General features: G+C 36.0%; 2 protein-coding genes across 4 annotated transcripts; both read right to left on the reverse strand.

The window, feature by feature from the left end:
* Positions 1-607: 607 nt before the first annotated feature.
* LOC135718170 (uncharacterized) lies at positions 608-4,226 on the reverse strand. Of its 3 annotated transcripts, XM_065240436.2 has the most exons (11): positions 4,100-4,226; positions 3,888-3,971; positions 3,759-3,824; positions 3,007-3,067; positions 2,845-2,895; positions 2,583-2,627; positions 2,442-2,503; positions 2,148-2,221; positions 2,001-2,032; positions 1,754-1,907; positions 608-1,646 (listed from the first exon to the last, which is right to left on the reverse strand). In XM_065240436.2, exons 5-11 carry the CDS (start codon positions 2,845-2,847, stop codon positions 1,420-1,422), a joined length of 597 nt encoding a protein of 198 aa, XP_065096508.2. In that variant the 5' UTR covers positions 2,848-2,895; positions 3,007-3,067; positions 3,759-3,824; positions 3,888-3,971; positions 4,100-4,226; the 3' UTR covers positions 608-1,419. The 3 variants fall into 3 exon arrangements, with proteins under 3 accessions (XP_065096508.2, XP_065096504.2, XP_073672209.1); XM_065240432.2 differs by having other exon boundaries at positions 3,007-3,824; XM_073816108.1 differs by having other exon boundaries at positions 3,007-3,824; positions 3,884-3,971.
* On the reverse strand, positions 4,091-16,915 carry LOC135745169 (HMG domain-containing protein 3-like). The gene is made up of 12 exons (XM_073816123.1): positions 16,768-16,915; positions 16,386-16,545; positions 6,881-7,020; positions 6,582-6,783; positions 6,397-6,501; positions 6,118-6,308; positions 5,901-6,042; positions 4,866-5,513; positions 4,715-4,789; positions 4,420-4,628; positions 4,225-4,348; positions 4,091-4,125 (listed from the first exon to the last, which is right to left on the reverse strand). Exons 2-12 carry the CDS (start codon positions 16,543-16,545, stop codon positions 4,091-4,093), a joined length of 2,031 nt encoding a protein of 676 aa, XP_073672224.1. The 5' UTR covers positions 16,768-16,915.
* Positions 16,916-18,578: the final 1,663 nt, after the last annotated feature.

The following is an 18,578-nucleotide window of genomic DNA, read 5'->3' on the forward strand; positions in this document are numbered from 1 at the left end:
GTAAAATGTACATATATTATTTGATGTATACGCCTTAATAATAGAAGTATAACATTTACAGATTATTTTAGTCAATATATTTAAAAAGGTTTTTAAAACTGTAATAATTGCATATTTCAAATTATTATTATTTCTATTTGACATCAAAAATGTGTAAGTTTTTAACTTGAAGTATAATTTGCTTATATTTTCACATTGATATTATTTGAGTAAATGTAGGCAAAAAATAAATTAATAATAAGTAGAAAAAATGTCAATTTTAAACAATCACATAGCCAACGGTTTTTAATCAGCAACAAAGAAACTGCGCATTTTGCCGATGACAAACACCTCAGAAACTCCTCGAATTTATGAATATTTACACTCACAATATGATTTTATTTCCTTAGTACAAAAGTATAACATATTATACAAATTCTTAGTGAAATGTATTAAACACCATTGCATACTTTTTATCGTGTTTCATACCATGTAAAGGGAAACATGATAATATAAAAAGTAGCCTACTGTTCAGTAATGCAGAAAAGCGCAACACAACCATGCAAGCTATTAAAACGTTCAGATGCAAAAATGAACTAAATGTAAAATTAGATAAACTAGTTAATGATATTGCGTAAATGCGCTCGGTCTCTTAAAAGGTCTTCGCGAATTATTTTGTTATAAGACTCGATTATCATACATCACGTCTCTTCTACTGTAAGTACACGGAAAAAATAAGTCAAATGATGCGCGTTTGAGTCAGATTTTTATGAAGAATATGTGACTGTTTATGTAACTGGCAAAAGAAAACTTTGCCAACAAAATGTTTGCCAAAAAGCATGCATTTGTATGACATCAAAGTCTATCGCCTAAACATCGATAATCCGTGTCATGTTACTTCAATATCATACAGTATACGCTCAGCATGAAGTCGAGCACACACATTGTTGTCAGTATGGCCTACATGAAACACGCCTGCCCTCTACAGGTTTTTATATTTCCTGCGTCCCCCACCGAACCCCCCTTCTGCGGGATCTCGCAGAATTTCGGAAGTCTCCGCGGCATTCTGCTCTCAGAGACGCGCATTTTTAAAGGCCACATCTGTACCAATAAATGCTTAATGATGTTTTGTCTGTTGTTCCTTCTTTAATGGCTATACATTATAAGGTTTCTTTGCTGTTGAGTGCAAAACACAAAAAATGTAAAACTTCAGATCAAGCATTTGTCACTCAAGTGACCATTTATGTTCCACCTCATGTTGTTCTAAGGCAGTGGTCACCAATCCTGGTCCTTGAGGGTCGGTGTCTGCAGAGTTTAGCTCCAACCCCAATCAAACACACCTGAAGTAGCTAATTGGTGCTTCAGGTGTGTTTGATTAGGGTTGGAGCTAAACTCTGCAGAGACACCGGCCCACAAGGACCAGCATTGGTGACCCCTGTTCTAAGGGCTATAGTGATTTCCGTCAATGATGAAGCAGTCTGCTGAGCAGTAACCGTCAAAGTATTTGGTAGAGTAAAATGCACGAAGAATTCCTTTCCTTCCATCTCCAACATAGCCTGGCGGGAAATCTTTAAATATGTATCCACAACAAAGGCAAGTGGTCAGTTTATATGCCACTCGATACATCTCCTTGAAGTCACTGGAGAATGCACTCCAGTCGACAACACCTATTGTAAGAAAGAGATTAAAAGTAATGAAAAGTTCTAAGCAAAGCTTAAAATGCATTTGCATTTTAAATGTAATCTGTACTGGTAAAAAAGATAAAACAACTTACTGTCAAGCCAGGCAAAATGAGCTTCTTCTCTGAATGGTGCCTCACAAACAACATCACGGAAAAGCCTGCACGTCAAAGACAGTCTGAATAAAGCCACATCTCCATCTTCTTTGACCACATGCATAAGTATACATCTCAGGACCTTAGGTGGCATCTGCGAATTTTTTTTATATTATTCAATATAAAATAAAAGGCATACATTTAACATATTAAAAAATAAAAACATTCGAATAGGGAAAACTCCCACCTTAGTTATGTAATCAGCTTCTGTTGCCAATGCTCCAGAAAGAAAGAAAAATAAATTATAATCATACCAATACATCAATCATTAAATATTTATGGAAAAGGGAACTAAAATTTTTTATCATCCGTTGTCAGATTAGTTTTTGCAAACCTGTTTTAGTTGAAGTTAAACCTGTCTTCATTGCTTTGTGCCTTTTTCTGAGAAGCTTTCTTTCAGCATCTGATCTTAAAATATATATATATATATATATATATATATAAGTTAAAAATAAATATAAATAAAAAAGTGAACTACAGTTTGCCCTGAACGTATTTACACCACACAGGAAAAAGAAAATTACCAAATACTGTGCAAATAAAAATTTTTAAACAGAGGATAAATACTGCTACTACTACTACTAATAAATATGTTGTATTTATTGGGAGTACTTGCAAATTGGCTTACTTGACATGGTAATTTGTTAGCAGGAGTAAGCACCACCATCTCCTTATTGCAGCCATGTCAGACTGGAAATATGATTAATGTAAATCACAATCATACTTTGAGAATAAATGTTTAACCAAATGATTAGTTTTGATTGCTTACCTCAGCAAAATCAAAGACACCTCCCATTACAACGTACAATGTGTACTGTAACATTAATAGTAAGTTTCATCAAAACAGACATAAATGATAAGTAATAAACTTTAATTAAATGGTTTTGGGAGATTGCATCAATATCTTAAGTTTGTTGGATATTGGTTTTGCTCATAAACTACCAAATAAATTAACAATGACAGACAGCAATCTGACAATGTTATCAAAATTGTTAAAACTTTTCTTATTGTTATTAAAGAAATCTTCCTACCATCAACACAAACACTCCACAGTTATTTGACCAAATCTGCCTTGGAGCACCCTGTTGAGTTAAATTGAAAAACATGTTATAATTATTAAAAAAAAAAAAAAAAAACAATGTGGTTGAATATCTTAAATGGGATTTAGTGATGCCAACAAGAAAACTGCTTACGCTGAGATCATTACGTCCATATTCTTTCCACGGCCCAGGATGTAGTTCCTGTGCAAGTATTCTACAAAGCATTTAAAAAACAACTAGATGAGTAAAGTTCATAGATAAACTTTAAGTTGGCTTGAAAAAGCCTATATAGAAAGTGTGGAGTAGTATAAAAGCATGAAAAAAAAGAAAAAATATACATTTAAGTAGCATTACAGTAAGTTGGCTTTTTCAAGCCAGCTTTATTAAAACAAAAATTGACTAAAATAATAATGAAATGCTAATAAAATAAACAAACGAACAAACTGGGGTGGAACGACCCCAAACAAATTCTTGGCTCATTTAACACTGTTTAAACAAATATACCCATTAACTATAAAATATAATTCCAGAAATTAGGTAGATTTAAACAGTTTAAGCATCAATGAAAAATGAGCCATAGAAAAAAAATGCATGCAAAAGGATGTATGGCACAAAACAGAACTACCATAATCCTGAACTTCTTTTGAACTCTTAAAATTTTCTGAAGAAAACCTGTAGGAATCAATGTAACGAGAATCGCTGATGCCCGTGCCGTGCAGTGAGTCAAGCAAAAACATCTCTCTGCATTTTGGTTTCATGATCTGTAAAACTGGTTATATTAAACGATTCTTGGAAGATACAATTGTTAGTTATGTTAAAAAATCTCAGTGTTACTTGCTTTAATGGAAAACACCACAGTTTGTTTTTTTCTTTGAGGAGAATTTATTTAAACATACTAGACTTACACATATCATCCAGTGGTTTGATGCACAGGAAGGCAGTAAGATATAGTCACATCTGGCTATGTTGTCCTAAATTAATACAGACAACAAACATTTTTAAACATCACAAAAAATGAACCAAGTTATACTTACAGGTAAGTTAGCTGAAGGGTCTGCACAATATGGTGGCAACCATGTCCTGGTCACATACGAGTTATAGCAATGGACCTTTATGTTCTGCCAGAAACCATTTAAAATGTGAGTTAATTTGATTGCATATATAATGAATCACTTATGCATACTTTCTCACTCAAAAAAAAAAAAAAAAGGTTTCACACAGAAGACAAGAAAAACCTTTAAGTCACCTTTAAGTCAGCAATATCCCTGACGACTGCAAGGCAGGCATTCAAAATCTGTAATAATTTGAGAGAAACCAAATTTAATATTCACTCATCACAAAACAAAAGCATGATTGTGCATGTGCTAGTACTCGCAGTCCCTTCAACATTATTTGGATTTCCCAAAGTCATAAAATCTGATCGGTCCAAAACAATTGTTTCTACTTGAGCCAAAAATTGTTTTTCAGATTCCTTTTCATTTAAAGCATTATTTATCTAGAAAAACAAAAACAATTTTAAGTAAGCTTATACACTTTGCAAAAAAAATACAAAATAATCCAATATACCATCTTTATTTGGTTACTGGTGTGTGGATGCATCCAGCATGCTCTGTTTGGCTGGATATTTTGTAGAGCTGTCATGTCAATCACTGAACCCTGGGTAGGGCCTGAACCCTGGGTAGGGCCTGAACCCTGGGTAGGGCCTGAACCCTGTGTAGGGCCTGAAACCTGTGTAGGGCCTGAAACCTGTGTAGGGCCTGAAACCTGTGTAGGGCCTGAAAATTTAACAAAATATTATGACACAACTGTATAAAATGAAGTGAGATTTTGCAAGTACAGTGTTCATCATAATATTACTTACTGGGTTTTACTGGGCCTTTTTGTAGAATATCACATGAGAGTCCCTCACTATCATTAAGGGACTGTGGAGCCGTACCTTCACATATAGTACATGACAAAATTACTGGTCACTCTATGATAATATAAAAATAAAAAAAATAAAAAACACTTACCAAGAACTATCTGACCATAAACATTGAAGGTTAACTGATCACTTGGTGATACAACTTTTCTTAGACTGTCCTCCATGTTCTTATTCTGTGCTGTGTTATAATGGTGAATGATGTTGCGCATCAAAAACGTGTGTCCTGATGGCGTGAGCATGTTCAGAAAATAGTTGTTTTTGCGCATTGCAGCAAAGAGTTGTTCTGCAGTTTGAGTATTTACCCATCCACAAAGTTCTGGGACTACTTGGACTCGTCGAAGAGCATCTCTTGGGTCTTTGGTGTTAAATTCATGGAACTTATCATACAAAGCATAATGCTCTGATGATCCAGTCAAAGGATGGCAGTTGGTATTCTCATCCTCCTTCTTATTTTTCAACCATGGAAGATTAACCTTGAGCTTGCCTTCTTTTGCTAGCTGGATATTTGCTGTAGTTGGTGCAGCAAGTCTCCCTTCGTGGGGACTGAAAGGTAGGGAATCTGCTTCACGAAGATTAACATGTGCAGCAAGTCCTCTAGCAAAGTCGTATATAACAACATTAGGAAAGTGCTTCCAACTCAGCAGCAAGTCTGCAAAGTCTCTTGGAGATTCTGCTCTTATGTTGAATTTGATTGAATACACTATTCCACATGGACACATAATGACTGCCCAGCCACCTTAGAGAAAAGAATACAAGTAACAATTAAACTATTAACTTAATGAAAATCTAGGTTTTCATAATTTATTCATACCATACTATTCATACCATACAGTTGTGTGTAATTCATCTACCTACTTTTACCAACAGTTTGTGAGTGGGTTGACTAGTTTACTGTGTGTTAATTAACCCATGTATAAATTGCAAGTAAGTTCTTAAAGCAAATAAAATATTGCATGTTCCGATGAAACCATCATTGCTCAAAATGAAGTGTCCATCAACATACATTTTTAACTCCTGTGACATTATTATTATTATTTTCCCATCAAAGCTACATATTTATGTATTATTAAAATATATTACTATTTTTATTGTTATAAAGATATTTAAGAAATGAGTGTTTTACCAGAAGCACCCCAAATCTGCTGGAAGATTTTGTCATATGCTGAGCGGTTTTGCATCTCTGTTCGCAAACGTAACACAAGATCCATCCTTGATCCCTTTGTGTCCAATCCACATTCTTTGCACAGCTTCCTCACTGCATCAACCTAAACATATGACAGGCATTGGTTAAAATCAAAATTGTTGCAAAACATAATAAGACATTGTAAATTTGTTCCTACCTTTACATTAAAGAGCTCATCACCTAGCCTTTCCTCTGTGACATCAAGATCTGGAACATCACAGGACTTTGTTTTTTGTAGTTTTGCATGCTCAGTATTTAGAACAATGTCTGACTTCCGGGTATTAGGTCCAATCCAAGGAGCCCAGAAATCATAACTTGGGTAAACTACAAAGGGATTTTTCCTGCCACCTTAAGAGAAATACAGAGTGTATAAGTATACTTAAAAAATGTTTCTTTAGTTACACAGACCTAGATAATATAACATTAAATAACTTACTTGAAAGAAATCCCCGGCCAATCATTTCCATTGTTATGGATTCCCAAAAAGAGACAATGTTTGTATCACCCTTAAATTCTGATGGTGGTGTGGCTATTTCACTGACTGCAACACACAATTCACAAATCAGGAACACAACACTTTTTGAAAGCATTTGTAATACAATGTACAGAAAACACACTTACAGGGAATAGTGAATACACCTTTCTTGTGGAGATCCATGATCACCACTTTGGGGTGATAACCACAATTGATGCAGGTGTAAGAATAAACATGGCTGCTTAAGGCTTCAAAGTGGAGGTAACCATGGAGCACTATGTCTTTGGGGAATTTTACTTTGGCAGTGGCTTCTAGTATGCTCACTACTCTGCTAACAGCAGTGTGATTCTATGCATATTCACAGAGTATAAAGAAAAAAAGATTGTTACATGACATAATACTTATTACACAAAACATTATCAACATCTGTAGTTACACACATTACCTGAAGAGCATTGCGTAGAATTACACACAAGTGTAGAGAAAGCAAAAGATGGTCATTGAAGTTATGGATACCATCAGTAAATTCCTGGTACCTGTACATCATGCTGCAGTTGCTACATACTTTGTAGTAAGTTGAAATTCCTTAATGGAGAGCAGAAAAGTTAATACAAAATAACAGTACACTTCTTAAACAATCTGAATGTTTTATTTAAAGGGATAGTTCACTTTAAAATGAAAATTCTGTCATCATTTACTCATCCTCATGTTGTTCTAAACCTGTATGAATTTCTTTTTTCTGGTGAACACAAAAGAAGATATTTTGAGAAATAATGGTAAACACACAGCAGTAAGTAACCATAGACTTGGACAGAGGTGGAAAGAGTACTGAAAATTTGTACTCAAGTACAAGTACAAGTAGTTGCTAAAAAAATACTCAATTACAAGTAAACGTACTGGTGTTAAAAATGTACTTAAGTAAAAGTACAAAGTACCCCTCTTAAAAACTACTCAAGTACAAATTACTTTTTAGCCGGTGATATTTATTGAATAAACATTAAATCCATTGAATGAAATCAGAGATATGAATGGATTAAAAACAGGCAATTTGTGTTTTATACGAATAAACACATAGTACAGGAATTTTGTCTGTTTAAAGAATGTTAAATGATTTTAACAGCAGCTATATTATTTCATATTGTTTCTTCATATAATTTTTATCAAGTTATAAAAATGGTCTAATGTTATTATTATTAATGAATTATGATACAATATAAATAAGCTTGTTGGGTTATTTTATTTAAAAACAGATTTTTTTTACATTAACTCATTCCCCGCCAGCCATTTTTCGAAAAGTTGCCCGCCAGCATTTTTTATGATTTTCACAAAAGTTTTACAAAATGCCTTCCAGGAATTTTTTTTTCTAAAAATATATATATCAAATGAAAGAACAGACCATCTACTTTCAAACAAACAATAAAAAAAGTGAAAAACCGTTCCATCCTATTTTTTTCCCTGCTTATAAACTCTTAAATATTGGTGTTATTCTTTACAAATACACATTTTTTTTTTAGCAAAAAGCTGAAACAATTGCATTTTTGTGAAGGAATTTAGTTAGAGATCAGATTCAGAACGAATATCAAACATAAAATTAAAACTGCAAGCAGTGATGGAAGGGCCCTCGCACACCTGACACCGCCACGCCGTGGCATGAGAAGAATTAAAGGGAACAGTAGTAAATAGGCATTTAAGCATGTAAACATAGGTGAACCATTTAAAAGTGTAGTATAATGTGCCACATTTCCTGTTGCTAATTACAAATGACAGCGAGGTAGCATCGTGTAAGATAGCATGAGAGAGAGAGAGAGTGAGTGAGCGAGTGTGTGTGTGTATGAGTGACTACATGTAAATATTGGCACGTAGATGTGTTCTGTCCAGGACTCTTATCAATCATGTGAAGTTTGGGACAAATCTGACATTGCATTATCATTGTAAACATGTTACTTCCTGTTACCAGCTGGTGGCGCTATGACCGTAACTGACTATTGGCATCATAAGTGACTATCAGTGATGGGAGTAACGCGTTACTGTAACTCCACTATTTTTTTAAATCAAGTAACGCAATTACAATTACTGAAATTTAAATGAGTTCGTTACGCGCGTTACTCTATTTTGTAAAAAATAGACAAGACATATCTGACGTCGCAGGACTGTAGTTGGCGGCGCAATAATTCATTACACTTCATCATAGCTGACAGTGCATATAGAATGAACATGAAAAATCTAAACGGGACAACATACCTTTGTTTAAAAATTGTGCGCAAGTCATAATCCATCCGGTCTCATGTTTGTAAATTATCTTCACTAAGCAATCGCAGTATGACATCAACTTGCATTTGTAGTCCACAAAGGTAATAAATCTAAGAAATGATCATATATTCTTAGATGTTTACATCGGCTTCATGGAAGAGAACGATCCGCGATTGTTGTTTCCACTAAAATATTCACACTGCGGTGTACACCCGTGTTAAAACTCCATAGTATGTGTGAGCTCGCTTTTAGTTTTAGTTTCAGTCTCTCCGTATCCGAACAAAAAATCCACTCGCTCTGTGTCCATCTGACAAAACAATCCACTCGCTCTGTGTCCGTCCGACAAAACAATCCACGTAGCCTACTCCGTTTTCTGAATAAATATCTTCCTTTAATCCTGTGTATCATTTAAATCCAACAGAAAACAAACAATATATGACCAAAGAGCGCAGTCCCTGTGGCAAGCTTCACAAGCTGTGTTCCAATTCAAGTGCTGCACCCTACTAAGCATGCAATAAAAGGTGAGCACTTGCCCATTCAAGGCGCTCAGAAGTTCGCGAAGAGAACTGAAATGAGACGGTCTAACCTTCGGAGGACCCATAATTTGCCTCATCTGCTGCACACGCATCGTGCCTGTCAGCAGGACACAGCGGAGACGTTTCTAACTTATTAAAATAAATATGAAATCAGAAAAATTATAATTTATTTTAGAAAATTTGACATGTTGACACAATTGTCTCCAAATTTTTAAAGAGACACTACACAATTTTAACACATTTTATATTTTTGTAAACATGCAGAATATTTGTCTAAATGGTCTAAATGATATACATAAATAAACTAAGTTTAAATATTAAGATAATTTCTAACAAAAATATTCAAAAGTTGAATCTAAAGCAAAATAGGCTCCTACAGTATGTGATATATTAGAGTCTTATGTGTAAAATAGCCCATCCATATCATTTTACTGTTTGACTGTTCAGTACTGTTCATATTTACATTTAAAAAGCAGACATAAAAGTAACTATTCAGTTACTTTTAAAAGAAGTAACTAGTAACTGTAACTAATTACTAATTTTCAGTAACTTGCCCAACACTGGTGACTATTGACATGTAGATGTGTTCAGTCCAGGACTCTTATTAATCATGTGAAGTTAGGGAAAGATCGGACATTGCATAATCAGTGTAAACATGTCACTTCCTGTTGTCAGCTGGTGGCGCTATAACCATAAGTGACTATTGACATGTAGATGTGTTCAGTCCAGGACTCTTATTAATCATGTGAAGTTTGGGACAGATCAGACATTGCATAATCAGTGTAAACATGTCACTTCCTGTTGTCAGCTGGTGGCGCTATAACCATAAGTGACTATTGACATGTAGATGTGTTCAGTCCAGGACTCTTATTAATCATGTGAAGTTAGGGAAAGATCGGACATTGCATAATCAGTGTAAACATGTCACTTCCTGTTGCCAGCTGGTGGCGCTATAACCATAAGTGACTATTGACATGTAGATGTGTTCACTCCAGGACTCTTATTAATCATGTGAAGTTTGGGACAGATCAGACATTGGATAATCATTGTAAACATGTCACTTCCTGTTGCCAGCTGGTGGCGCTATAACCATAAGTGACTAATGACATGTAGATGTGTTCACTCCAGGACTCTTATTAATCATGTGAAGTTTGGGACAGATCAGACATTGGATAATCATTGTAAACATGTCACTTCTTGTTGCCAGCTGGTGGCGCTATAACCATAAGTGACTATTGACATGTAGATGTGTTCAGTCCAGGACTCTTATTAATCATGTGAAGTTTGGGACAGATCAGACATTGGATAATCATTGTAAACATGTCACTTCCTGTTGCCAGCTGGTGGCGCTATAACCATAAGTGACTATTGACATGTAGATGTGTTCAGTCCAGGACTCTTATTAATCATGTGAAATTTGGGACAGATCAGACATTGCATAATCAGTGTAAACATGTCACTTCCTGTTGTCAGCTGGTGGCGCTATAACCATAAGTGACTATTGACATGTAGATGTGTTCAGTCCAGGACTCTTATTAATCATGTGAAGTTAGGGAAAGATCGGACATTGCATAATCAGTGTAAACATGTCACTTCCTGTTGCCAGCTGGTGGCGCTATAACCATAAGTGACTATTGACATGTAGATGTGTTCACTCCAGGACTCTTATTAATCATGTGAAGTTTGGGACAGATCAGACATTGGATAATCATTGTAAACATGTCACTTCCTGTTGCCAGCTGGTGGCGCTATAACCATAAGTGACTAATGACATGTAGATGTGTTCACTCCAGGACTCTTATTAATCATGTGAAGTTTGGGACAGATCGGACACTGTATGCCTGAGTTCCAGCAACCTGTTTCATAGCGAAACATCAAACTTTGGCTGGCCGAAACAGACACAAATTTTAATATAGAATCAAATCCTTCGCAATTTAGCATCACAAAGGCCTTAAGATGACACTCGCCAAATATGATGATGATCCGACGAAAACTGTAGGAGGAGTTAGTTAAAGTATGACTGCTGGAAATGAGAAAAACTGAGCCAAAATCTGAGAAATAATTCAAAATAGCTGACTTCCTGTTTGGTTTAGGGCGTTGCTCCAAGAGACTTTTTTGTAGGGCTTGTAATAATACATGAGCATACCGAAATTCGTACATGTAAGTTAAACACAGTCCAAGGGCTGCTTCATTCAATATTTGAAAGTGGCGCTAAAACATGTTCCTTCAGGTTGCCAGCTGGTGGCGCTATGGCTATAAATGAAAATTGTTATGTAGATGTGTTCAGGTCAGGACTCTTAGCAATCATGTGAAATTTGGGACAGATCGGACACTGTATGCATGAGTTCCAGCAACTTCCTGTTTCATTGGAAAACATCAAACTTTGTCGGGCCAGAACCGACACAAATTTTTACGTAGAGTCAAATCATTCGCAATTTAGCATCACAAAGGCCTTAAGATGACACTCACCAAATATGAAGATGATCCGACGAAAACTGTAGGAGGAGTTAGTTAAAGTATGACGCCTGGAAATGACAAAAACTGCGCCCAAATCACAAAAATAACTCAGAATAGCTGACTTCCTGTTTGGTTTACGGCTTCGCTCCAAGAGACTTTTTTGTAGGTCTTGTCATGCTACAGACGCGTACCGAATTTCGTAATTGTACGTCAAACACAGTCCGAGGGCTGCTTCGTTGAAAATTTGTAGGTGGCGCTATAGAGCTATTTTCTCACGCCTAATTCTAAAGCATACACCACATGTAAATTTTCATCACTCTTGACATCTGTGCAAAATTTCATGAGTTTTCGAGTATGTTTAGGCCCTCTAAAGTCCCGCTGAAGTCGGAGAAAAAGAAAAAAATAATAATAACTCCTTGAAGAACAATAGGGTCCTCACACCCCGGTGTGCTCGGGCCCTAATTAGTAAATAACGTTTTGGCTTCAGTTTATCCATAAATTGGGTAAGTCCGCTATCTAGTGGACAATCGCGGTATTGCACATTAACATAAATTCTTCAGAAACACGTTTTATGCAAATGTTTTTTTTTCTTAATTGACAAGATAACTCGTCAATGGCGGGGAAAAGAGTTAAAAATATTATTGGACAAGAAAGCTTTCCAAAAGTACACTACAATATTTCAAAAGTTATCAGCATTTATGATTTAGCACTGACATATGTGTAATTTAGACAGGCTGTCAGTGCAGTTACACTGCTACGCCAGTGGGACACGGCAACAGACTAATTTGATAAAAGAGTCCTTATTTGACTGTTTATTATTATAAGCTTAAAACACTGATTCAATATGAATAATACAATGTTGACAATGACATGAAATTTAACTTTGAGCGCCATTTTACAATGTTAAATCTTTTTTTACGGTCTACGTGCTCGTCACCTAGGTAACTGAAGCTCATGTTTTAGGTATGTGACAAAAAATATAAATACATATATAATTATAACCATATGATAGATAATAAAAAGAACTTTAAAATGGTTTTTAAATTATTAAAATCGGATAATTATTAAGAAAGATATGGAATTTTTTAACTCGAAAATTAGGGGGCATTTTTGTACCCAATTAAAACTATAAAACTATGAAAAACTTCCGCTTGACCAAACACTTTAAAATATCATAACTTTCTCATTTCTTGGTCTATTTGCATAATTCAAACACCACATTGTATGTAATTAAAAGCCCAAGATTAAGATGACATCTTTTTAAAAGATATATATATAAATGTTATTATTTTTGATTAACCACTAATTAATGAAACCGAGAGCATCAATCCACGCATATCTTTCCATATGAAATCAAAGCCCTCTCAAATAAAAGCTGTATTTTTATATATTAAAGAAACATTTCATTGTTTCTTTAATATTTCTTAATTGAATAATACTGCTGGCGAGCAATTTAAATGGTCAGATATTATTAATACATTAATTGATGATTATGTTATTTATCATTAATAATAATTCAATAAATGCATGCATGTTGCATGCATGTATTTATTTATATGTTTGACAAAATTATGCCAATAATGTAATCTAGAGATTCTAATCCTTCGTTCTGTATGATTACTTTAAAAAATAATGCACGGATTAATGAAAACGGAGAATTTTTGTAAGCCAAAATGATTGAATGGGCGATTCTGCTTTTGACAACAACGTCAATTGCGGATCTTAAAAAAGCACATGCGAATGTTACAATCAATCCCAAACTTCACCTAATTCAAGTTAAATGTATATTCTATCAAAAGAATTTGGTTTGAAACAAAAAAATACTCGCCTTCATAGAGGATTTCAATGCCAAACACGAGAGAAATTTTGCTTCGCTTATAACTTTCTTCTTACAACAGCAATCTTGGAAATTCGAACGTGAGAATCAACGTGAGGAAGTAATTTATGTCACTAGTATATGGGCTTTAGAGGTATTCACAAAGCAAAGATATGACAGATTTCCTAAGTCAACAACGCGTCTGGCGCTGAATACCTGCTAGGAACACAGCCGTGGGAACAAAGCGCTCGTGCGTATTACGTCATTTTGTCACATACCTACCTGTTTCAAGTGATGTTTTCAGGCAAATTATCGTGAGGTCTACCCAACATTAAAAACGAAAACGATCAAATAAATATGGTTATAAGTCTTCTTACCATAATGTGCTTTTTGAGATTAGAGGCTGAAGTATTGTAAGCCGAAATCACTGCAGATGGCAAACAAAGTTTGCATTACATTTACACGCTGTCTCCTTTCCTTCCTCTGTTTGAACAACTCCCAGGTGCGGCCATGGGCACTCATCATCCGGTATTTCTTCTGAATTTTTAATTAATTCAGCGTCCATAACACCAAAGTTCTTTGACATTAAAACACTAAATACAACGTCACAGTGAAGGACGCACGAGGATCGATTGAATAGCTCTCCAGAGACCGGGCTTTTTTCCGGTTCAAATACAAGGGTTTTTATTGGCCCGCCCACGATCAATTATTTCTATTGGATATCCAAATGCTGTCAAAGATTTGAATATTAATTTGATTCAAATTTTACAAGTACTTAGTAACGAATGTGATTTTCAAAGTAGCGAAGTACATTACTGACCTTAATTTGTACTTAAGCACAAGGGAAATTACAGACTTAAAAATGTACTCATAAAAGTAAAAGTACACGAAAAAACTACTTAATTACAGTAACGTGAGTAGTTGTAATTCGTTACTTCCACCTCTGGACTTGGACTATGACTATGGAATTCAATGGTTACTTACTGCTGTGTGTTTACCATCATTTTTCAAAATATCTTCTTTTGTGTTAATCAGAAAAAAGAAATTCATACAGGTTTAGAACAACATGTGGGTGAGTAAATGATGATAGAATTTTCATTTTAAAGTGAACTATCCCTTTAAGAATATTTACCTTCAACTACCCCAGTAAAGGTCAGAATCTTTGCTCGTGAGGTTATAATAATAGGGTCACTTAGAACATGACTACCCTCACATTCGGAGCAGAATGTTTCTTCAGGTATTAGTTGGTGTCTTAATTCACTACCATGTTGTAGACCACTGGTTCTTAACGTTATTCCTGGAGGCCCACTGCCCTGCATGTTTTGTATGTCTCTTTTATCTGGCAGACTCAGTTCAGTTCATTGAGATCTCTTCTAATGAGCTGATGATTTGAATCAGGTGTGTTAAATAAGGGAGACATACAAAATGTGCAGGGCAGTGGGCCTCGAGGAATAACGTTAAGAACCACTGTTGTAGACCACTAGTCAAATTTTGAGGAAGGTCTACAGGTAGAGATTTATTTTTCATCAAATAGCGCACCATCCTCTCTATTCCATCATCATTAGGTGGGTACTGATGATCACTACTGTCATCTACACTCTCAGACTGCTGTTGAGGTATCTGCATGGAATCAATCATTTCGGTGGTCTTCACCTTCTGGAAAAGAGCTCTCTGACATTGAAATAAATGCCATTTAGCTATTGCTTTCTGAATACATGACTGTTTTGTTGTATTACAAGGACAGGCCCATGTGATCTTTTTACTGTCATATACAACAGTCACTCTTCCAAGTCTGCAGTAATAAGACATTGTTGGCTCAAACACTGATATATATCTTTTTGTTGAGGGCCCAGCAAATGTGATCACTACAGAAAGTGGCACATCTTCTTTGTTTGCCATGCATTGTCTTTCGATGCATGCAGCTTTCCTTCTTTCCCCAAGCCACTTTTCTTTTACCATCTCTGTTAGGGTTTCCTCTTCAAGATTAACAGAATTGCCATCATCTTTGGGACAGAAAGCTAAGGACATGAGATGGCAGCACTCAAATGGCTTCAGGCCACTCCTTTGTGCAAATTCAGCATTGGTATTGCATTGGTCTAGCTCACACATAACTTTGTCATTTACACCCCAAATCCTTTTTTGAACATGGATGGGAATTGATGGTGCACTAAAAGATTTTGCCACTGCAAAAATGCCACGCTTACTGTCAATGCACTGGCAAAGTAAATGTTGTTCCAATGTGACTGCCTCTTTAACTATAGTGTGCTTTCTTCTAATGTGAACACGCAAGTTCTTTTTATTCAACTCCATATCACAATGATCACATTTGATTTTCCTCTTCTTTGCTTGAGGATGTTTTACCTTTGGTTGTTCTGGTGGAACATGGGCAGAGGAAAGAGTCGGAGATGGAAGTACTTGGGTGGATGCAGAAAGAGGAAATGGAGCTTCAAAATGAGGGCACATTGTCCCAGGTTGCAAAGATTGACATAATGGACTTGTCCAAGACTGTGACGTTGGTGGAGACTGAAATACTTTGACTGATGTAACTGGAGGTGATGATGTTTGGATAACCATGGGGCATGACGGGAGGCGCCTGTGTAATGACATGAGAGGTCTGTGCTGGTGGAGCAGTGGCTGCTGGACTATGCGGAAGTGTACATTGAGCTTGCTGGCCAGGAATAGCCAACATTTGTTTACATTTTTTAAGATGAGTAATTAACTGCACTTTTCTTATTACTGTAGCAGGACAATAACAGCAGTGGAAATGTGAATTTTCTCTACAGTTTAAATTGCACTTAACAATGACAAAATCTGGGGGAAAAGTTATACATGCATTACTCTGATGATTTTTTTAAAGCAAAATAATATTAAAAAGGTTAAATTATACTCACCGTCATGATGTACTGCCAACTTTAGATGATTCTCTACATGGTTATCAATGGACAGTTGTGATATGGTTTTGAACGTCTCACAAAAAGGACAGTGATACTGGTCACAGCACCGTGTGCATCTTGAAATTACTGGACAACTGTCCTTTTTAAAGACATTCATCTAGAACAATGCAATAGCAAAAAAGTATTAATTTCCCCAGGAAAACCAGGTTGCCCTTCAGTGTATCCATATGGGATGTTATGTTTTGAAGTATACGATTAAAATGAGAATCGCTGCGATCCTTTAAAAAGTCATCAGCTCTACAGCTTCGGATAACTACACAAGTCTATACATATAAAACAACAAAACAGTAAATAAAGATTCCAAAGATTAATTACCTACCTTTATACAATTTTTGTTGAAAGATCAAAACACGTGCGATCGCTCACCAACACTATTGCGCAAGCTTATATGAAGTCACCAAACACACTACCGCGCATGCGCGTAACAGCGTCCAGTACGTAATGGGTTAATATTCACTGCGCATGCGTGTTTGAACATCCACTACGTATTGGATTAATCCACTACGTCATCGCGCTGCAGGCTGCAGCGAGGGGTGTCTCAGAACGTTACCATAACAGATATAATAACGTTCCCTGTTGGTTCCCCCTGGAAAGTTTTTTAGACGTCAAGAGAACGTTCCCTCTAGGTTTGGGGAACGTCCCCGTAACCTTCTGCGACCATTAGGGGAACGTTCTCCTAACGTCGCGCTAACGTTAGCTTAACGTTCTGATAACGTTCCCCTAACCCGGGTGTAGGCAAGTTCGGTCCTACAGAGCCGCAGTTCTGCAGAGTTTAGTTCCAACCCTAATCAAACACACCTGAACAAGCTAATCAATGTCTTTATGATTTAGACATCAGGTTAGATTATCAGTTCTTAGGCTAAAATATGCAGGACTGCGGCTCTCTAGGACCGAACTTGCCTACCTCTGTGCTAGTTGAAATGGGAGTAGCGTTGACTGATCTAACGTTTTAACATCTTATTTGTTTATTATCATATAATTTCACATAATGAATCCACTGACGCGACACAGCATATGCCGGTGGTAAACACTCATGTTCAAATATTCGTGCAGGAGTTTTGGAAGGCGTTCCCTAGAAATGAGCTGTGAAGAAGGGAGGCTGTTCTTACGCATGCGCTCATTTAAAAACTCAGTAACCGTTTTTGGATTCTCAGTCGGCGAAAAACATCCTCTTTTGCGCCTTTAAGTTAAATGAAGTAATGAATGATGTCATTGAATGCATAATGTGCCAAAGCAATGATAAATGATCCACAGTTTAGCTCACACAGACTGCTGTTGTGCTCACTGTGTGAACAGTATTGAAAAAGTCATTAAAGATTGGAAAAAAAAAAAGTTTAACACTTTTTACAGGAGTATGTAAACATGTGCAAATCAAGCCTGTATGTACAGAGTTTTGCCAGTTGTTGTGTTGAAATGAAAAAATTATTAATTTAATTTTGAAGCATTTTTTGCTAAAGAAAAGATAAATGATTCACAGTTTAGCTCACACAGACTACTTTTTGTGCTCTCTGTGTCAAGGGTTTTGCAAAAGTCACCAAAGTGATAAGAAATGTGTCCAAGCGATTGGAAAAAAAAGTTTTCATCACTGACCTCATTAGTTATCACTGTTAAATGTCATTGTTGCTTACCATTTTAAATGTCTGTGGGGCATATTTTAAAACAAGTGAAATGAGGTCCTCCACATCAGTTGCCCTAATCCCTTTAAAGTTTTTTTTGTGTTGCTGTTGGAAATCAATATCATCCAACTGCGGCCACAAATGGGCGTTCTCGTACTGCTGGGGGTTCCCGTTTTCGCAGACAGAAACGGCCCATTCTTCTTCGCCGCCTTGCTGAACTATAACATTAAATGTCAACATCCGGTTATCTGGGTTAATATTAACAACATTTGCTATGGTGAGTGGATGTGTATTTTGTCTGTTACTAAACGGCCCAACTGAGGCAGTAATAATAAAAACGCGTTATGTGTGCTGAAAATCATGGAAGTAGTGTGACCAAATCTGTAAAAGCTCAGCTGAAGTCATTTTTATAGTCTTCCTACTTAGCATAAAGTGAATATACTTTGAAAATACAACGTTGGTATCTATAATATAAGTAATATTACATAAGAAATTAAAGTCAGTGATCGGAATC

Source organism: Paramisgurnus dabryanus, chromosome 10 (genome assembly GCF_030506205.2).
Source record: "Paramisgurnus dabryanus chromosome 10, PD_genome_1.1, whole genome shotgun sequence".
NCBI lineage: Eukaryota > Metazoa > Chordata > Actinopteri > Cypriniformes > Cobitidae > Paramisgurnus > Paramisgurnus dabryanus.